This window comes from Bufo bufo, chromosome 3 (assembly GCF_905171765.1).
Source record: "Bufo bufo chromosome 3, aBufBuf1.1, whole genome shotgun sequence".
NCBI classification, from domain to species: Eukaryota; Metazoa; Chordata; class Amphibia; order Anura; family Bufonidae; genus Bufo; species Bufo bufo.
The window spans coordinates 63,032,738-63,055,506 of NC_053391.1; the positions used below are offsets into that span (position 1 = coordinate 63,032,738).

Sequence of the window (22,769 nt, forward strand, 5' to 3'; positions counted from 1 at the left end):
GGATTATACAGATATATGCTGTACGAGTTGGCGCCTGTGGCAACGGACCGAGGACAAGGGTGACTCCAGATGGGACAATGACTGCAGGGAACCGGTAACTAAAAGGTTAACACTTAACAGCCATCTACTCTATCCACTGGAGAATTAGGTCCCTCTTCCTGAAAAAAAAAATAAAAAAATATTGCAACACAAACGTGTCCCTTATTTACAAACATGCAATACAAAAATATAGAAAAAATAAACAAAAAGGTAAAAAAACTAAACAAATAAAAGGCTGATCATTAGAGCCTTTTTTCAATATAGGCAATAGGTATTACACATATGTACAGCATCCTTCTACCCCCTAGAAGACCAATTTTGGGCATTTAGTCTTTAGAGGTTCGTGCTGCCCCCCGTACGCCAACATGCGTGCCCAGAAGACACATTATCAGGCTGCGCCCCACCCCGGTCTTGATGTATAAAATTACCATCATGCCCTGTAAACAATCCAAAAACATATAATTTTTTAAAAGTCTCACAACACTACTCTCCTTACATTGTAGATTCGTGCTTTTTGCACCTAAATCCGCTCTGCAATTTGTACAATGACCTCGTTAAAAAAAATAACTTCTAATCCCCCAAAGTGATGTAATATCGGCTTGTTTCAATAGGAGCCCTGCCATATGTACCCAGCCCAGAGCTGCGCCTTGCCGGGAGACACGTTTAGCTGCTCTCTAGGTTCCTAAGCAACAAGTAGAGGGATGACCCCCCCCTCGGCCCCGCAGGATTACAACACCCATCCAGGACAGCAGCCGACGGCACGGAGCCATGAGGGAAAAAACACGCACAGCACTGCTACATTATACTGTACATACACTCCCCGCAGCACTACACCTGTGCACTGTGTTACATGCTGTGAATACACTGGTTTACTGTACAAACCACCAGTCAGGACTGGAAAGACCTCTTCTTACTGTCTGCCGAAAATGAGAATGAAGCCGCTGTCACAATGTGGCAGATCCTGGTCTCCAGTATCGGGAGAATACATCAAAGTGAGTGGCGGCACTTGAAGGGGTGTTCTGCCAATATGCGTTGATGGGATCGGCGAGATTAGAGGACCACAGAATTAAAAGGGCAGTATGGTGGCTCAGTGGTTAGCACTGGTACCGGGGAGCCCTGGGTTCAAATTCGCGCTGAGGTCCTAGGTTTTCCCCAGGTACTCAGATTTCCTCCCAGAATCCAAATACATAATGATAGGGAACTTAGATTGTGAGCCCCATTGGGGACAGTGAGTGATAAGACTGTAAAGAGCTGCTGATTATGTCAGCGCTATAAGGCCTCTTGCAAAAAATGGATCCTCAAAAAAAGAAGTAAAAAAAAAAATGGAAACGGAATGCACACGGAATAATATCAGTTTTTTTGCAGAACCATGGAAGTGAATGGTCCGCAAAAAAAACAAAAACAAAAAAAAACACGGAACGTTCGTGTGCAAGAGGCCTAAGTGAGTGAAATAAATGTAAAAATGGTTTAAAAAAAATATATGTTTACACTTGCTTCACGGCTGCCGTTCTGATGCTGGCAATGCCCACACTGCAAATTATAGCACAAACCCATGCCAGCTCATAGCTGGTGCACAGACTGCCAGAAGAGGCGCCAGATTTATTAAGAGGTGCAGCATCTCACGCCCGTGCCCCTCAACTGGCATAAAGAACATAGGTCCTAATAAATACCCCCCCATGTCTAGTCACTTGACTGCAAGTTGTTCGGCCGTGCTCTTCTGCTATTGGCTTCTAAAAAAGCGGAGGGCCATGAGCTTCCCGTCCATTACCCACATAACTAGGCGGGTCTCTGCAGTTTACCAAACCTCCAAGACGTTCTCTGTGGCACTGGTGAAAGGGGCAAGTATACCACATGTATTTTTTATTTATTTTTTTAAAGGGGATTATCCCATAAGTAATGTATAAATGTAAATCAGACATCATATAGAACATGACAATCTCTTTCTAACAAACTTAGAACCAGCCCTGACCCTCACATGGGTCCAGAGATCTGCCCGTTCATTGCTCTACTAGAAACCCGAGCGAGTGCGCACACAATTTCAATCAGTTTCAACTGCGATGTTCAGTTTTTATCGCGCGGGTGCAATGCATTTTGCACACGCGTGATAAAAAAAACTGAATGTGGTGTCCAGACCCGAACCCGGACTTCTTCACTGAAGTTCGGGTTCAGTGTTGTGTAGAGGTTATTATTTTCCCTTATAACACGGTTATAAAGGAAAATAATAGCATTCTTACCACAGAATGCTTAGTAAAATGTGACTTGAGGGGTTAAAAAAATTAAAATTAACTAACCTCCTCCTGTTGTTCGCACAGCTGGCATCATCCTCTTCCAGGACCTGCAAAAGGACCTTTGATGATGTAATCGCGCTCACCACGCGGTGACGTCAGTGCAGGTCCTGCTGAATGAAGATAAAAGGATCTTCTATCTTCATTCAGCAAGACCTGCGCTGAAGTCATCACGTGGTGAGCGCGATTACATCAAAGGTCCTTTTGCAGGTCCTGGAAGAGGATGATGCCGGCTGTGCGAACAAGTGGATGGGGCGAGATAATTTAAAAATATATATATATTTTTAACCCCTCAAGCAACATTTTACTAAGCATTCTGTATTAAGATTGCTATTATTTTCCTTTATAACCCTGTTATAAGGGAAAATAATACAGTGATTGGACTTTAATGGGTTTGCTCATCCTCATCTCTTAGCAACCGTGCGTGAAAATCGCATTGCATCCGCACTTGCTTGCGGATACTATGCAATTTTCACGCAGCCCCATTCATTTCTATGGGGCCTGCGTTGCATGAAAAGCGCAGAATATAGAGCATGCTGCGATTTTCACGCAATGAACAAGTGATGCCTGAAAATCACCGCTCATGTGCACAGCCCCATTGTGAATGGGTCCGAATTCAGTGCGGGTGCAATGCGTTCACCTCACGCATTGCACCCGTGCGGAATTCTCAACTGTGAAAGGGGCCTAAGGGGTGGTCACAAACAGCATTTATTTTTATTTTTTTGAGGGGAAGGGGTGGGTGGGGGGTACACATCAGTCTTTCCATCCTCCTACATAGACTTCGGGATTAGGATCTCAAAGAACTGCACCAAAAAAACTAAATTTACATCACAAAGAAAAACGGTCAGAAGAGAAGATCAAAGCAGCTCGTCTACAAACCTCCATAGCAGAGCTGAGATTACTGGCAACCTGACACTACATCCTAGGCAAATCACCACATATCTGACTTTGCTTCCAGTAATGAGGGGCTTGGAAAGATCAGAGGTATGGAAACCGTATGCGTCATTTACAGTAACGGAACACGACATCGGAGGCAATGGCTGCTTAGTGCCGGTATACTTGTCTACTCAGCACAAAGGTACGGACAAGTCCTGAGGGATCCATGCCTAGTTCATGGTAATGAACGTGAGCTTGTCCACATTGGCTGTGGACAGGTGGCTGCGCTTGTCTGTGATGACGCCCCCTGCCGTGCTAAACACACGTTCAGACAATACACTGGCTGCAGGGCAGGCCAGCACCTCCAAGGCGTAAAGGGCAAGCTCAGAGCCATGTGCCCAATTTGGAGACCCAGAAGTTGAAGGGGGCAGGCCAGTCATTCAGTACGTGTAGGCGTGTGCACACATACTGCTCCACCATGTTGGTGAAATGCTGCCTCTTGCTAAGACGTTCCATATCAGCTGGTGGTGCTGGTTGTTGTGGCGTGCTGACAAAGCTTTTCCACATTTCGGCCATGCTAACCCTGCCTTCTGAGGTGCTGGCGGTGCCCCAGCTGCGTTGGCGACTTCTTCCTCCTCTGCCTTCACCTTGTGCTTCCACTGTGCCCCCGCTGTCAGGTGGGAATGCCACCAGCGCGTCTACCAGCGTGCGCTTGTACTCGCGCATCTTCCGATCACGCTCCAGTGAGGGAAGTAAGGACGGTACGTTGTCCTTGTAACAGGGATCCAGCAGCGTGGCCACCCAGTAATCAGCACAAGTTAGAATGTGGGCAACTCAGCGGTCGTTGCGGAGACACTGCAGCATGTAATCGTTCATGTGTGCCAGGCTGCCCAGAGGCAACGACAAGCTGTCCTCTGTGGGAGGTGTATCGTCTGTGTCCTCTGTATCCCCCCAGCCACGCTCCATTGATGCCCATAAGCTGCTTTGGGTGCCACCCTGCTGTGAATCATCATGACCCTCCTCCTCCTGCAGAACTGTGCCCTGGCAGACAGTTGTGTATCTGGCCTCTGTTGGTGCAGGAACCCACCCTCAGAGCCACTTGTGAATGACTGGCCTGATAACCGTGGAAATGATCCCTCTTCCATCATCAAAGTGTTTTTTCAAGGAGACATAGAAGTGGTATTGTAACGCTGAGAACGGCGTCATCAGCACTGGCCATGTTGGTGGAGTACTCGAAACAGCGCAACACTGCACACACGTCCCGCATGGAGGCCCACTCATTGGTGGTGAAGTGGTGCTGTTCCGCAGAGCGACTCACCCGTGCGTGCTACAGCTGAAACTCCACTATCGCCTGCTGCTGCTCGCACAGTCTGTCCAGCATGTACAGGCAATGAGCAGGAAGGCCGAAGTTACGCTGCAGCGCAGACAGGCGAGCAGCAGCAGGGTGAGAACGCTGAAAGCGCGCACAGACGGCCCACACTTTATGCAGCAGCTCTGACATATCGGGGTACTTTTTCAGGAACCTCTGCACCAAATTCAGCACATGCGCCAGGCAAGGGATGTGCGTCAGACCGTTTAGCCCCAGAGCTGCTACGAGATTTCACCTATTATCGCACAGCACCAGGCCGGGCTTGAGGCTCACTGGCACCAACCACTCATCAGTCTGTTGTTCCATGCCCGTCCACAGCTCCTGCGCAGTGTGTGGTTTGTCCCCTAAACTGCCTGCTGTCGTTTCCCCCTGGCTGTGCTGAAGTTGGTGGTGAAGGTGTTACGCTGACTGGATGAGGTGGTGGTAGAGGAGGAAGCGGAGTAAAAGGAGGAGGCAACGAGAAATATCCTGCAATCCTCAGTGGCATTAGGACATGCGCCAAACTGCTATCCGCCTCAGGCCCAGCCACCACTGCATTTACCAGTGTGCAGTTAGGTAGATATAACGTCCCTGCCCGTGCTTACTGGTCCACGTATCCGTAAATATGTGGACTGTGGGACAGCCACCGCCATAATGTTTTTAAAAGTCTGTCTCCACCAGACGGAATGATAGCATCTCAAAGGCCAGGAATTTTTAAATGCTGGCATTCAGGGCCAGGAATCGCTGGTGGGTAGGGGGGTACTTCCTCTTTCTCTCAAGTGTTTGGGGAATGGACAGCTGAACGCTTCCATGGGACAGTGTGGAGGTGGTGGTGTTGCTGCTGCCACATCCTCTGTTTGCGGGGTGGCAGGTGCCACCGTCACTCCAGTTGGGGAGGAAGGAGGCAGAGACCGCAGCAGAAGAGGGACATGCAGTACTTTTAGTGGGAAAGTAGCCTTAGATGCCTGGTCATGCAGGTTGTGCTCAGGTTGAGAACGTTTATGCCTCGCTTCAGGCTCTGATTGCACAGTGTGCAAACCACTCGTGTCTGGTCATCAGCACATTGTCTGGAGAACTGCCACGCCAGGGAACTCCTTGGAGCTGGCTTTGGTGTGCTCGGTCCCTGGGTGCGGTGGGCAGTAGCAGGCGTACTGTCTAGAGGACGTCCGCTCCGCTTTTGCACCCTGCTCCCTCTTCTGCTGTGCAGCTGGCTCTGTGCGACCACCGCCGCTTCCTCGTAACTGCACACATCACTCGCATGACCTTGATTCCATGTGGGGTCTAGTACCTCATCACCCTCCACCCAGTCTTCACCCCTGCCCTCCTTGTCGGTCTGCAGACTGCAGAAAGCCGCAGCAGTTGGCACCTGTGTTTAGTCATCATCAGAGACGTGCTGCGGTGGTCTTCCCTTGTCCTCATCCTGAAACGTAAGTGGTTGGGCATCAGTGCACTCAATCTCTTCCACTTCTGGAGCAGGGCTAGGTGGATCGCCCTGGGAAAGCCTGGTAACAGAGTCATCAAAAAGCAGAAGAGACTGCTGCATGACTTGGGGCTCAGACTGCTTGGCTGATTTGCAAGGGGGTGAGGTGAAAGACTGATGTCCATGGGCTGCAGGTGCCAGCTGTGATCTTTCAGCAGGAGACTGGGTGGGAGACAATGTGAAGGAACTGGAGCATTGTCAGCAACCCAATCTACTATCGCCTGTACTGTTCTGGCCTCACCATTCGTAGAACGGTACTCGGGCCTACAAAATGACGCTGAACGTCCTGTCGCCTACTCGCACCTGAGGAAGGTGTTTCACTTGTGCGTGTAGCTGGCACAGATCGACCACGTCCTCTCCCTGCAACTGGAGCTTCACAAGCACCACGACCAGGGCCACGTCCCCTTTTTGATGCTCTCATTCTTTGAGGTCACCCATCGAACTAACAGATTACCTGTCACGTATAAAGTGCACGTGTATTTCACACCAAAAATGGGTATGTGTCACCCATCGAACTAACAGACGGATTAACTATTATATTTCTGTGTCAGGGGTACAAAAATGGTGTATTGCACCAACAAAAAATTATAGGTCACCCACAAAACAAATAGCCAGATCCCTAACACTCTCCCTCACTTCTGCTGCCTGCTTCCTGTCCCTGCACTACTCAGAGCTGATGGGCGGTGCTACATGTGATCCAGCTTGTATAGAGGCTGGGTCACATGATGCTCCGGCCAATCACAGCCATGCCATTACTAGTGCCCACAGCTTAAAAGCTTGTTGATTGGCTGCACTGCAGCCTTTCAAAAGCTTTATTAAATGCCCGAACCCGAACATTTCTGGCAAAGTTCAGGGTCGGGCCCGGGTCCCCGAACTCGCAAAGTTCGGTACGGATCCGAACTTTACAGTTCGGGTTCGCTCAACACTAGTTATGGCAGCTTCATGCAGTTGTAGTACACGTACTACCCTTACACAAGTCTACATCAGAGGTGTATGAGGGATTCAAAAGACTATTTCTGTTTACACCTGTGGGATCCATGCATCATATAAAAGTGGCAGAGAACAGCAGCGGGCACCATCTGGCACAATGCAATAGTACGAGGTCTTCTCCAGCAGGCACCACACTGCCGCAACGCTGTGGCAGTTTTTTTTTTTTTATACATGAGCCCCATGAAGCAGAGACATCCTTACTGCTGACAGCTGGGATATTATGCAAATATGGAGTATTACATGTAGATCGTCCATCTCTATATGCAAGAACAGACTGGAAATCTCAAAGGCATCACATAGAAATACGCACATCTACACGGCTCTGTATCTTAGGCTCAGTTCACATCTGTGCTGATCGCCATTGCTCTTCTCCGTCCTAGGAGCAGGATATAAAAATAAGTCACATTTTGGAAAACGTAACGGCTCCTCCGGGTTTCAGTCATGGTGTCCGACGGTTTACAGGGGCATGCTGCGCTACTGTGTCCAGTAGTTAAAGGGCTTCTGTCACCCCACTAAAAGGGATTTTTTTTTTTGGGCTAGTTAAATTAGTTATATTGCGATATATGAAAATATAATGGTGTTACTTACATTGATCCAGCAGTTTCTTCCAAAAACGAAGTTTTATAATATGTAAATTAGGTCTCTACCAGCAAGTAGGGCGTCTACTTGCTGGTAGCTGCTGCAGAAAACCGCCCCCTCGCCGCGTTGATTGACAGGGCCAGCCGGGATCTCCTCCTCCGGCCAGCCCTGTCGGCATTTCAAAAATCGTGCGCCTGTGTTCATTCGGCGCAGGCGCTCTGAGATGAGGAGGCTCGTCTCCTCAGCACTCCCTCAGTGCGCCTGCGCCGATGACGTCTTCTATTTCGGTGATGTCATCGGCGCAGGCGCACTGAGGGAGTTCTGAGGAGACGAGCCTCCTCATCTCAGAGCGCCTGCGCCGAATGAACACAGGCGCGCGATTTTTGAAATGCCGACAGGGCTGGCCGGAGGAGGAGATTCCGGCTGGCCCTGTCAATCAACACGACGAGGGGGCGGTTTTCTGCAGCTGCTACCAGCAAGTAGCCGCCCTACTTGCTGGTAGAGACCTAATTTACATATTATAAAACTTCCTTTTTGGAAGAAACTGCTGGATCAATGTAAGTAACACCATTATATTTTCATATATCGCAATATAACTAATTTAACTAGCCCAAAAAAAAAAAATCACTTTAGTGGGGTGACAGAAGCCCTTTAAGTCAAAATCTGTGATGGAGCCTCCAGCGCAGGTGTGAACACAGCCTTGCACAGGCTCATTGGCATGCACGAAAAGTAGACTTGTTTCAGTTGTGTTCCAATGAATGCATGCTGTGTAAACATGTTCCCATTACTGGAGGCTACAGTCACACGGCACGTAGAAACCGTGGATCCTCAAAATGCAGATACTGGCCACGTGCATCCCACATTTTCTGCGGGTTGAACTGTCATAATGCCTACCCTTGTCCGGACAAGAATAGGACAGGTTCTAACATTTGCGGCACGGCCTCAGACAGCCTATGGATGACATTCAACATATTAGGGCAGTAAAATGAAGCAGGAGAATGAGCTCAGTAAACATCTGGCACCTCCGCTGGTCCAGAACATGTGCAGGAAGCGGAGGCAGCACCTTCCTCTTCCGGATTTGTCTTCTATCGGAACTGATGATGAACATTTCCCCAGTAGAGCACAGGTGACACGTAACCTTATGTGCAGACACGACCCTCCTACAACTGGTGGGACGGTGACTGGAGAAGTTCCCACCACTTACACGAAGAATGAGTCACTCCTTTTTTTTCTCCAAAATTCAAAAGATTTGTTCGGATAAACTCTTTCTATATTGCCCGCTGGCGCCAAAGCCATTAAAAAGCAGCAGCTCTAAATCTGAAGGACTCAGACTATCCATGTGTTATATTTCTGGTCAGTCATCTGAATGTCGGCCGCTGCAGGGGAAAGGTACTGGATGGAGGTGGTAACTTCAGCGCCGAGTCCATTCACTTCAGTGCAGTTACCAGCTCTGTCCACTACACAAAGGATGGAGCTATAGATCCAGTGGTGGAGCTACTGCAGAATAGCTGATCAGGGGGTGCGGATAATCAGACCCCCACCAATCTGATATTAATGGCCCATCCTGTGGATCCTCAACAACCCCTTTAAAAAAGGTCCACAGCAGAGGCCTGCCTTACCAAGACTTTCTATAGACAGCACTCGGCTCAATACTTCAAAAGTGATCGGTGAGGATCTCAGAGCTTGGATCGCCATCAATCAAAACCTCTGACGCATCTCTATAATCATATAGATAGATATATATATATATCTAGTAACGTGTTGTTACTCTTTAAAGGCTATGTACACCTTTGGGGCATTTTTGTTTAGGATTGCATTTACTCATTTTGGGCTAAAAAAATCTTTATTAAAAATGTTCACAAGTCAGTTTTTTTTTCTGAATCCAATTATCTGATGGCTCATGTGTCCTCATCTCGGATCTCCTGACCTGAAACACGTATTTAAGCCATGTTCTGATCAGTTTGATAAGAATTGAGCTATAGTGAGTGTTTGAGGTAAGGAGGACACATGAGCAGTCAGCCGACGGGATTCAAAGAAAGCAAACTGACAGCTTGCAGACACAGATTTTTTTTAACCCTTGTTAACCCTTTTATCTCAGAGCTGAACAGTTGAACATTTTTAATAAAGACCAATTGAAAAAAAAAATTTTTGGCCAAAAATGAGTAAAATATGCACCTTCCATCCTTTAGGTCATCTCCAAAAAAAACTGCAAACACGCAGTTTGTATTCCAAGTATTTTTCAGCCCTTGCAGCACATTCTGCACATTGCTCCACTCCTCGTGCGTGCTCCCGCTCATTAATTGCTCTGGTTACAGCAGATGGTGGCGACTTGCACGGTTATTTAGGAACGTGTTGATCTGGGCACACCGGGGGCAGACCACATCAATCCTTTCCTAGCAGCGAACGCCTCATTATTTCCAGCCATCACGTTTTACGAGGCAGGAAGAGCCATGGCGTGAAATTGCTGCAAGCGTCTCACATGATAGGGATCTAATCACAACTACTACACCAAATCAGAAGAACCGCAGACGCGTTTCCGTTAATGAAAAGAGTCCACCGAGGACAATGCCGTGACTAACGAGTCCATAATGCTGGAGATGTCAAGCCCACAGCACCTAATCAGATTAAAGCTCTCGTCTTTCTAGACAGCAGATGCCATGGAGCAGTGGTAACAGGCTGGGAGTTGTAGTCTTGCTACAGCAGGGGAGGCCAGTGCATCTCCCACTTTTTGGAAGTGGACAACTTTTTAACAAGACTCGGGGCAGGGCAAATAGCCAAGCGAAATATCCCTCTGTGGACAGCTGTCTGAAAATGTATACTCGAGTTTAAAGGGATCGTCTGGAAAATTAAAAAAAAAAAAAAGAGAAAGGGGCAGAATAAAAAAATAAAATAAAAAAGGCAGATAGCCAACGTCTCTAGAATTTGCCATTGACACCTAACTTTCGGGGCCGTGACTTCTTCTCGCCTCGGCCAGCAGCTGATTTTTGACACCGACATTTTCTCCACTCAGACACCTTCATGGGTGTAACACGAGTGAAAAACAACTCTGACAACCGGCATCTGATAACAAATAGTATCACAACAGTGGTCGGATCGGGGTAACCCTTCCTGTTTATGACCAGCTTCAGCCAGACAAAGGAACCTGTGTGAACTGTCCATGGCCACCACAGAAGAAAAGCCTCCACAGATACTTATTGTGTAAGGTCCCGCATTGAATGGGCGGCTCGCTGGGCGATACTTTCACTGTCCTCATCCATATAGTGGGCGAGATCCTGGGGGGGGGGGGGATGTGGTAGTAAAAGTTGGATCATTAGCATTTGAAGATGCTGGAAGCTTCCTACACGTTGTCCAAATTCTTGGCAGGTACCATCAAAGCGGGATGTGAAGATATGAATTTCCAGGCAGAGAGTACATTTCACAGATGACATCAGCAGAGATAAGAGGCGAGAGCTGTGGTTTGTCAGCACATAACGCAGAGCCGAGGACTGAAACTCCACAGATGCCCAATGACTGGAAGATAAGCCCAGCTCCAGGAGGACAAAGGGCGCTCCCAGCAAGCGGCACAGGAGGGGGAGGGGGCACGGCCTGCACAGGACTATTTCACAATACAGACTCTACACACCATAAACACCACCAGTATTCTACCGCAGCTCAGAGGTGTTGTCCATTTCCGTTTAGGCGCACGGACTGCAGGAGGACGCGCCTATTTTAAGGAGAGCTCTGCGCCTGGTCATAAATTAGTGCAGGGGATCTCAAGAAAGCGCCAGTCTTGTTACATTTCCCTGCAGGGATCGCCAGGAATCCCATAAACCTGAACCTTTCATGGGTCCAGACATTGTGAGATATCTAGCAGGTTATGTAGGGCACTGTGCAGGGATGTAACATCACTTACTACTTTGTAGGGTTGTTTCAAAAGCTAAATTTTGATTCGATTTCGATACCATAAAAAAGTATTAAGGTTGACTTGACTAAAAAAAAAAAAAAAGTTTGCGAATTGCGCAGTTTTTCATTTTCTTTTACGGCGTTCACTGCGTAGGAGATTTTTCTTTATATTTTAATAGTTTGGACTTTTTGGACGTGGCAATATAAAATATATAAACAAAAAATATTACATATGTAAAATTGGGAAAGCAGGTGTTTTATACTTAATATTTTGGTGTGGTTTTTTTTCCACTTTTTTTTGTTTTGTTTTTTTCAGTTTATTTAATAACCATTTCCCCCTTTAGGGGCTAGAACCTGGGGTCTTTTCATCCCTTGTCCTATTCACCCTGATAGAGCTCTATTAGGGTTAATAGGACTTCATACTCTCCCTGCTGCCCGATGCATAGTGCACACAGCAGCAGGGAGATCACCATGGCAGCCACTAGCGTCCTGGCTGCCATGGTACCCGATTGGAGCCCCAGGATTACACTGCTGGGGCTCCGATCAGAAGCTGCCACTGCCACCAATGAGAGGCGTTGAGGGGACTCTGTCGCACTGTGTTTTTAATACTTGGGGGGGGGGGGGGGGGGGAACTGCACCAGTGTTTTTAATACTGTGGGGGGGGGGGGCGCACTGCGCCACCTGAGGGGTTAATTGCCACGGATCATAGCGCCCTGTCAGAGGCAAAGTGCCGGCAATGTGTAGATGCCGCCGCCTGCATTTGAAATGTATTAAACGTTAGTAATGATTGGTGGCGCAGTGCACCCACCCCTCCTCCGCCCCTCTGAGCTCTCATTGGAGGCAGTGGCAGCAGCACAGCGGGGGAGGGGGTAACTGCTTTCTTCTTCCCTGTGCTGCCGAGAGCAGCGCGATACATATTCTCCGATACTGGGCTGTGCAGCAGCACAGCCCAGTATCGATAAAAGACAAATCCCGGTATCGTATCGATTGGGTATCGAAAGTTTGATACCCGAAACAACCTTACTACTTTGTCTGGGCGCCGCTCTGTTCGCCCGCTGTGCCCCCTGCAGGAAACTTTAACCATTTGTATTCTGCACACCATTTCACACATTGAGCTAAGACGCCCACCCAGAAACAGGTCACTAGACCATAAACGAGGGGTGAAGGGCCCTTTACATTGCCCAATGTTGGGGGTGGATTATCGCTAACGAGCGTTCAGAAACCGGTTTACAGCCACACGTAGGATGTATTCCTGCTGTACAAGACCCGTATACTCCAACCACTGCCTGAAGACAAAGGGGCAAGAGGAGGGAGCACCGCCGAATAAAGGACCCGACAACCATTATCATGCAGAAACCTAGATGTGACCTTTGCAGACCTGTCGTCTTGCAATCTGTCTCCTTGAAGTGGCCCTCCAGCAGAAGACAATGGTGAAGGGTGCACAGCCGTTACCACCAAGATCCTATGCTCCACACTGTAGAAGTTCTAGGCGAGGACTCAGGACTGATGAGAGTCCCTGATACTGCTGGATTGTCAGTCTCCACAGTTGTCTTCTGCGTATCCCAGTAGTATGTCTGAAGGGAACATCTGCAGGAGAAGAAGAAAACTTCAGCAGATAAACCTGGGGCCTCCTGGGGTATTGTACGTGTCTACTCCGAGACTTCTGCCATTTTCTATTTGAAGACTCGAAAGTCTCGTCTTTTTCACATACATATAAATGGACTTCTATAAAATATCTAGCAGTGGGTCCATTGAATTGTCTACATTTTTTTTATTCCTTCTACATAAGAAAATTGTTGGTCGATCTGGTGATCACCTCATCTGCTATGGAAAAATGCACCTTAAAGGGGTTGTCCCACTGCAGTAAATAGCATTTATCAAGTAGAGGAAGTGAATACCAGGCAGTTACTAATGTAATTTTATTGTCCATATTGTCTCCTTTACTGGCTGGATTTATTTTGACCTTACATTATACAATGCTCGTTTCCATGGTTACGACCACCCTGCTATCGACCAGCGGAGGGCGTACTTGTGCACTATAGGGAAAAGTGCCAACCTCTATGGTGGCCAGGGCCACGGGAGTGTGCGTAGGACAGCGTTTTTCCTATAGTGTGCAAGCACGACCACCACTGCTGCTGGATTGTAGGGAGGTCGTAACCATGGAAACGAGCAGTGTATAACGTGCTCGAAAAATGAATCAAGCCAGCAAAGGAGGCAATATGGACACTCACAATACATTAGTAAGTGCCTGGTACTAACTTTCTATACATGATAAACGCCATTTGAAGTGAGACAATTCCTTTAATGACTAGGAAACCAGACTGTCCAGGAGGAAGTGAGTGAAGTCGGTCACAGGTTCTCTCTCCCAAGGGTGTCTGACAGACCATGCCTGCACTTGCTGGTATGAATACGATTTCTTTAGGACTGGTCTCTAACCAGTTGACCAAAACTGACAATTTCAAATCAATAGGATCATTCATCCAACGAACATTTTAGCTGGTGGACCTCAGAGCACCTGGGAAGAGGTCACACAGGTCTGAAACCTTAGGTCGATAAGGAAAGATCTTCCATTAGTTGTTCCCATTTGTCCTTCGTCATGGATCATGTCTGGCCAGTCTGGCCGACGGTCATGACCAATATGGACTCAAATGTGCACAGCTGAGTCTTCTCTCTCATGTATGGCCACCCTAAGACAAAAGGTCATACACACACGTAGGCCGAACCACCGCTGGATGGACAATCATTCTGCAGATACAGTCATACACCTCCTGGTCCATACTGACCATAACAGTCCTTCAAATCAGCTACACGTCTTCAATGACACCAGGGAAGGGCAAACCATCCTTCTGAGAACATGTTTGACACAAATTTCAAACATGTCCAATGTTGGTGTGTCAGTGATCGGACGGCTAAAACGACTGTTCACCCGACCAACTACTGTTTTGGTTGAAATTGTCTATTTTGATAACATTTTAATCTGCCCTATTAAGGCCAGTGGAAAAATCCACACCCACCGGTTGGTTCTAGCTCCCTGGCCGCCTTTACTGGACTTCTGGTCCCAGTCGGTCGCTGTTATAGTCAATGTCTGACCGTGTCCACAAGCAACATGTGACCCAGCAATGGCTTGGGAGACACATCACTGCTGAGGCCAGTCTTTGGCTGCAGCGGTGCACCCGACCCCATCGGTGCAGGAAGTTGACAAACAAGAGTCCAGTGAAGCCAGCCCAGGATCTGGACAGAGGCGAATGGCGGGGACTTAGTGAGTAAAAGGCCATCTCCTCAGGTTCTGAGGACAACCCCTTTAAGGTTATCACAGTCAACCATGCAGCTTAGAAAACAAATAACTGTCCTCACTAATGACAGATCGCACCTCAGTGACAATGGGGGCTGGAGGGGTCTTCTGGAGAAACCAGATAACAGAGGAGCACTTACCAGGAAGAGTTAGATACGAGGAGGAGGAAGGTAGACGACATCGCCTGCGCTGAATAAATAATTCACCGTGCCAGCTGGGAGGATCCCACCGCTCAGAGACTGGGCACACAACCAGCCGTCCTCCTCTGTCACCTCATCCTTTAGGGTCCATCCACACCTCAGTACTTTTCTTTTCCAGATTTCCATTCCATTTTTATTTTTTTGGCGGATCCGCGTTTCTGCAAATATCTTCTGTTTTAGCAATTGTACATCCACATCCGTTCAGTTTTTCCGCCAAAAAAATAAAAAATACGGAAGGAGGAATATATGTTGCTAGGGTACTAAAAAAAAAAAAAAAAAGTAGTTTTTTTTTCTATTTCCTGGAAACGGATCCACAATGGCGGATGACATACATGCATTCTGCAGGTCATTCACATTCTTGCAGACCAATTGACTACCATGGGGCCACGTACCGCATTTTTTAGACAATAGTAGGACAAGCTCTATATTTTTTGCGGATACGCATGACGGAACGGATGCGGATAGCACACCGAGTGCTGTCCGCATTTTTTGCGGGGCCATTGAAATGAATGGGATTACAAAATACTGACGTGCGAATGGACCCTTTGAGGTTTCTTCACTCACTGCTTACAGAAAAGGGGCAGCAAGATACATCCGCCATTACAGCGCGCCCACAGGGGGCGTCACCCAGCTTTCCCAGAGTCCTGAACGGACGTTCCCGTTTTTTCTTTCATTTTGTGCATAACCAGGCAAATGTGTCATTCAGAACTCTGAAGGCAGAGTGACATCAGAGCTGTAAGGAAGTCGTACTGGTGGCACCACATTACCCAGACGTAAATTAAAAGGGGTTTTCCAAGACTTTTATACTGAAGACCTATACTGCTGCTGCAAAACTACAACTCCCAGCATGGAAACACGTTCTAACTGCCATAGGAGTGAATTAAGCATTCTGGGAGGTTGCCCATCCTTGGGACAGTTAAAAAAAAAAAAAATATATAATAATAATAATAATAATAATAATCTCTGAAAAACCCCTTTAAGCCACTTCTCACAGCACAGAGGTGGGCAGCGCTCATTCTGTGTGCAATCCGCCCTTTTCTCAAGCCCGTGACTAGAAATGACTATTCTTGTCTGCAGTTCAGACCAGGACGGGTTCTGTGATCTGCGGAGGCCGATGTCATCCGTGTGCGGTCCGTTCCGTGGATGGCACGGCGGCTCAGTGGTTAGCACTGCTGCAGAGCTGGGGTCCTGGGTTCGAATCCGACCAAAGACGACATCTGCATGGAGTTTGTATGTTCTTCCCGGGTTCTCCGGTTTCCTCCCACACTCTGAACACCTACTGATAGGGACCTTAGATTGTGAGCTGCACTGGGGACAGCGCTGCGGAATAGGTCAGCGCTATATCCGTGCAATAAATAAACAATCCATACTTTGCTTATTTGGAGCTTTCGGACTCCATAATACACAAGGTGGTGTGAATGAGGCCTTATGCAGAGATTTTTTTGTCTTGTTCTTGCCTGTATTGTAAACCACGACTAATGCTACAGCTTCAAAGTCTCCTAATTGGGGAGGGGGCGGGGGGGGCTGTAACCTCTGCAGTAAATCCGGGGTAGTCACAGACTTTGGTTTTCTATACAGTTTCTTGCCGTACGACCTCTCCCGGCAGGCATCAGCTTAGTGCCCCCTGCGCACAGACATCCGTGTGCCCACAGCTGTGCCCCGCTGCATGCCATGTGAGAGGTGGCACTGCTCCGTGAGACACTATATGGCAGCACACAGAGGGTCCCGGGGGAGCACGGAGCCCATCTCTGGATTTTCCCGCACAACTTCTCCTTCCGCTTGTTTAACGGGAAGTATCTGACAATACACGTCTCCCCTCAATTCCGTATAAGCCCGCGAGCCATACGACGGCGCTGATGCCCCCCCCCACTGTCCTCGCCAGTATCGATGCAGTTACCATCGGGTGAATAATTGATACGTTCTGACACCCAATGAATGTTTGATAAGAAAAGATAAGCAGCAGCAGACCCTTTGTCAGGCAGCCCCCTCCCCACCCTCTTATTTATTGTTTAATAGGATCAGGTCTCCGTCACCCTCCCCCAATGTAACAACCCCCCCCAGTGATGGGAAGAAGACAAGAAGACAGAGGAGAAGAAAGCACATGGACCCTGCAGGAGGGGGAAGCTGGTAACTAAGTGTAGGAAAACAAACAGGACCACGGAGCAGAGCCTCACATAGGGGGGAGGGGAGGTGTTATCAGAGACCCTGGTGTACAGCGGGGGTATGAGACGGTATTATGTGCCACATACTGCGCATTCCCTAAAGGTGGGCTCTGCTCCTTGCCATTATGTCATCCCCAAAAGATGGGTCACCTCACCTCACCGTGCCACTACACACCAGATACGTCTAGTCTTAAAGGGGCTGTCCACTTCATGACTTATTGGGACATACCCCCCACAGGGACGACCTCTCACTCCAGCAGACTCAGCCCTGCCATGGGTATACCTTGAGTTCAATGGGCACCATGTAATATTTGTAGAGGGTAAGGTGCCCACCAGCAGATATTGGGGCCCTCCGCCATCAAGAAAGTCTATCATCCCAACTTAAGATTTCTCAAGTAACCAAGTGTACCCCCTACTAAAAACAATCACACCACACCCTGAGGGTATGATAATATACGTATGCCCCCCCTAGAGGCATGGGGGGGCACTTATCACAGGTTATAGGGGATTAACCCTTTAGCGCACTAATGCATCATAAACAAAAACACAAGCTCATCCCCACTGGAGACCCTGCCTGCCATAGCCAAAACTTTGTGGACTTCAAGCTGTGGCCATGACTACAGACCCCTATATCTGATCATACAGAGACCCCCCCCCCCCCAGCACAGGGGGCACGAGGTGGTCACCGGCAGACACTGGGACACCGCACAGGGGGCACCGGCAGACACTGGGACACCGCACAGGGGGCACCGGGTGGTCACCGGCAGATACTGGGACACAGCACCGGGTGGTCACCGGCAGATACTGGGACACAGCACAGGGGGCACCGGCAGATACTGGGACACAGCACAGGGGGCACCGGCAGATACTGGGACACAGCACAGGGGGCACCGGCAGATACTGGGACACAGCACAGGGGGCACCGGCAGATACTGGGACACAGCACGGGGGGCACCGGCAGACACTGGGACACAGCACAGGGGGCACCGGCAGATACTGGGACACAGCACAGGGGGCACCGGCAGATACTGGGACACAGCACAGGGGGCACCGGCAGATACTGGGACACAGCACAGGGGGCACCGGCAGATACTGGGACACAGCACAGGGGGCACCGGCAGATACTGGGACACAGCACAGGGGGCACCGGCAGATACTGGGACACAGCACAGGGGGCACCGGCAGATACTGGGACACAGCACAGGGGGCACCGGCAGATACTGGGACACAGCACAGGGGGCACCGGCAGATACTGGGACACAGCACAGGGGGCACCGGCAGATACTGGGACACAGCACAGGGGGCACCGGCAGATACTGGGACACAGCACAGGGGGCACCGGCAGATACTGGGACACAGCACAGGGGGCACCGGCAGATACTGGGACACAGCACAGGGGGCACCGGCAGACACTGGGACACAGCACAGGGGGCACCGGCAGACACTGGGACACAGCACAGGGGGCACCGGCAGACACTGGGACACAGCACAGGGGGCACCGGCAGACACTGGGACACAGCACAGGGGGCACCGGGTGGTCACCAGCAGACACTGGGACACAGCACAGGGGGCACCGGGTGGTCACCAGCAGACACTGGGACACAGAACAGGGGGCACCGGGTGGTCACCAGCAGACACTGGGACACAGCACAGGGGGCACCGGGTGGTCACCAGCAGACACTGGGACACAGCACAGGGGGCACCGGGTGGGCACCAGCAGACACTGGGACACAGCACAGGGGGCACCGGGTGGGCACCAGCAGACACTGGGACACAGCACAGGGGGCACCGGGTGGGCACCAGCAGACACTGGGACACAGCACAGGGGGCACCGGGTGGGCACCAGCAGACACTGGGACACAGCACAGGGGGCACCGGGTGGGCACCAGCAGACACTGGGACACAGCACAGGGGGCACCGGGTGGGCACCAGCAGACACTGGGACACAGCACAGGGGGCACCGGGTGGGCACCAGCAGACACTGGGACACAGCACAGGGGGCACCGGGTGGGCACCAGCAGACACTGGGACACAGCACAGGGGGCACCGGCAGACACTGGGACACAGCACAGGGGGCACAGGGGGCACCAGGTGGTCACCAGCAGACACTGGGACACAGCACAGGGGGCACCAGCAGACACTGGGACACAGCACAGGGGGCACCAGGTGGTCACCAGCAGACACTGGGACACAGCACAGGGGGCACCAGCAGACACTGGGACACAGCACAGGGGGCACCAGCAGACACTGGGACACAGCACAGGGGGCACCAGCAGACACTGGGACACAGCACAGGGGGCACCAGGTGGTCACCAGCAGACACTGGGACACAGCACAGGGGGCACCAGCAGACACTGGGACACAGCACAGGGGGCACAGGGGGCACCAGGTGGTCACCAGCAGACACTGGGACACAGCACAGGGGGCACCAGCAGACACTGGGACACAGCACAGGGGGCACCAGCAGACACTGGGACACAGCACAGGGGGCACCAGCAGACACTGGGACACAGCACAGGGGGCACCAGCAGACACTGGGACACAGCACACAACTCGTTTAGGTAAAGGAGGAAAATCTATTGCTCTAAAAATACAAAGAAGAGAAAGGTCGCAGGTGGCTGCGCCAAATTGGAGGCATTGAAGGAAAAGGTCGCAGGTATAACGACTCCACAGGTTAGAAGAGATGACCCGTATGTGAGTGAAGGTGACGGGCGGGTGAGACATTTTGGACCCGTTACCCGGGCGGGTACTTACCACAGCCCAGGCTGATGAGAAAGAGCCGTAGAAGTGAGGAGCCCCGCAGCGCCATCCCGCAGTATGTCCGCTCTGGTAGTCTCCGAGGTACGAGGCACAGACAGGACCGCCGAGCGCAGCGCCGTCTCCTCCGCTCACTACAAGCTGCCTCCCGGCTCTGCCCAGCCAGCAGCAGGTGAACGGTGACGTCACTTCCGGCCGGACACTCCCAGTCCCCCCTCCGTTACTATGGGATGATGATGATGATTTACAGAACACCTTGTCACGTGACCTCCCAGTACACCTGTCCCGCTGGACTACATGTCCCAGCTTCCCCTCTGTACGGGAGAAGAGAGGACTTTTACTCCTGCAGAAGCAGCGCAACAGGTTGTCTCCCCGGGTGTCAAAGTCAAATGCAGACTCTTTTATGGCTGGCTTGGGACGTTGGGAGTTGTAGTTCGTGGACTTTCCCACGGTCACCTGTCAGTATCCTAGAGGAGCAGGTGACAGGATTGTCTTTCCACTGACCTCCCAGGTGGAGGCAACATCGGGAGTGTCCTTTTGGGGTGTGGCTTATATAATAGGGCGTGGTTAATTTACTATTTAAAGGGGTTGTCCAGTGTTGAGGACCGTTCTTCCAGACCCACACCCCCTCCTCCAGACCTGCAGTTCCTTCGCTCCCCTGCTGCCTTTGATGCGCGCCATGCCCTGCTCATGGGGTGACGTGTGCCACCGCAGTGACATGGGGGGTGTCGGTTGTCAGACCCCCTATTGATCTGATATTGATGACCGATCCTGAGGAGGTGGTAAGGGTTAAATGTCATGGAAGGCGAGAAACCCTGTATTAGAGGGGGGTCGGCTGCTGGGACCAGTCACCAGAACAGGGGACAGAACCTGCGGAGCGCTGTGCGTGGCTCTATCCGCCATTGCCATAGACTTTGCCAGAAAGAGCGGGGGCGTGCCCGATCTGGATGCTGATTAGTGGTCGGTGGTGCCGCGCAACTGGCAGAATCCTTTGTGATTGAGGTGATGAGTCCTGGAGGATCTGCATCAGGGATGAGCGGCAGGGGCAATATTCGAAATCACGATATTTCGCAAATATTTTGTCGAATATTTGTCATATATTTGTGAATTTGCAAATTCGAGATTATATTCTTGATTGGGAAAATCAGCAATGTATTATTCGCGTAACGCGCACGAAATCCCGGCGTGGGGCAGGCAACTTTTCTATTGGTTGCTAGGGATGTTGCTAAGCTGTGACAAAGCCTTCTCATTGGCCCACAAGCTAGAAGAAGGGAGGGATGATCACCTGATGTGTACTGTTAAAAAAAAAAAAAAAGAATATTCGATTTTACAAATATATAGCGCTATATTCAAAATATTCGCGAATTCTCGAAATGCCGATATGCGCGAAAAAAAATTTGCTTTTCGAATAGTCGCACTCAACACTAATGGAAAACGGGAATACCACCATAACGCCGGCCACATGTGAGAGTCTAGGACACGGGTCGGCAACCTCCGGCACGCCAGCTGTTGTGCAACTACAACTCCCAGCATGCTCCATTCATTTCTATGAGAGTTCTAAGAAGAGCAGTGCAAGTATGCATGCTGGGAGTTGTAGTTTCACAACAGCTGGAGTGCCGCAGGTTGTCTACTCCTGGTCTAGGAGATGGCTACTGACTGCACTACATCTCTGTAGCGCCTACAGGGATTTCCAGAACCCCCCCAAAATTTACCAAGACATAAAGGACGCCATAGTCACCTGCTCGGCCCCCTGTGGTTCCATTGCTTGCAGTGATGACGCGCCTGTCTACTCCACGTGACTGCTGCCGCAGTCCACAACAAGAGCACGGCGGCCCCGCGGTCGTGTGAATGCGGCCTCAGGCCAATTGTTTTTATTTTGGAACATTCCTGACCTTCAGTAAAAACCCATTTAAACACCTTTACGTTTATATTGATCACTTTGGTCCGGCCTCGGGAACCAAGGTCAAACACGACCGCCACAGGCTCTAATAGGGAATCGCCGTAGAGCAGAGATGCTCAACCTGCGGCCCTCCAGCTGCTGTAAAACTACAACTCCCACCATGCCCTGCTGTAGGCTGATAGCTGTCTAGGCATGCTGTGAGTTATAGTTTTGCGCCAGCTGGAGGGCCGCAGGTTGAGCATCCCTGCCAAAGAGGATCTACAGTGCCTTGCAAAAGTATGCACCCCCCTTGACTTTTTTCGTGTTTTGTTACATTACAGCCTTACGTTCAATGTTTTGTTAATCAGAATTTTATGTGATGGCCCAGAACACAATAATCTAAGTTGATGAAGTGAAATTAGAAAAATATATAAATAAAACTATTGTTTAGAAATAGAAAACAGAAAATTGTCATGTGCGTATGTATTTACCCCCTTTGTTGGGAAGCCCCTAAAAAGCTCTGGTGCAACCAATTACCTTCAGAAGTCACATAAATTAGTGAAATGATGTCACCTGTGTGCAATCTAAGTGTCACATGATCTGTCATTACATATACACACCAGAGGCTGCAACACCTAAGCAAGAAGCATCACTAACCAAACACTGCCATGAAGACCAAGGAACTCTCCAAACAAGTAAGGGACAATGTTGTTGAGAAGTACAAGTCAGGGTTAGGTTATAAAAATATATCCCAATCTTTGATGATCCTCCATGAAAGAACATGGCACAACAGCAAACCTGCCAAGAGACGACCGCCCACCAAAACTCACGGACCGGGCAAGGAGGGCATTAATCCGAGAGGAAGCACAGAGACCTAAGGTAACCCTGGAGGAGAGACTGGAGTATCTGTACATAGGACGACAATAAGCCGTACGCTCCATAGAGTTGATCTTTATGGCAGAGTGGCCAGAAGAAAGCCATTACTTTCAGCTAAAAACAA

At 49.9% G+C, this 22,769-nt stretch overlaps 1 protein-coding gene across 2 annotated transcripts in view; it reads right to left on the reverse strand.

Moving 5' to 3' along the window:
- Positions 1 to 20,264, reverse strand: part of CXADR (CXADR Ig-like cell adhesion molecule) — a 56,924-nt gene extending 36,660 nt beyond the window's left edge. Inside the window, exon 1 of one of the 2 annotated variants that reach the window (XM_040423222.1) lies at positions 19,888 to 20,264. In XM_040423222.1, coding sequence (XP_040279156.1) covers positions 19,888 to 19,942 — 55 coding nt within the window. In that variant the 5' untranslated portion in view covers positions 19,943 to 20,264. The remainder of the gene's footprint in view (positions 1 to 19,887) is intronic. The other variant, XM_040423221.1, reaches the window with a different exon arrangement.
- Positions 20,265 to 22,769: the final 2,505 nt, after the last annotated feature.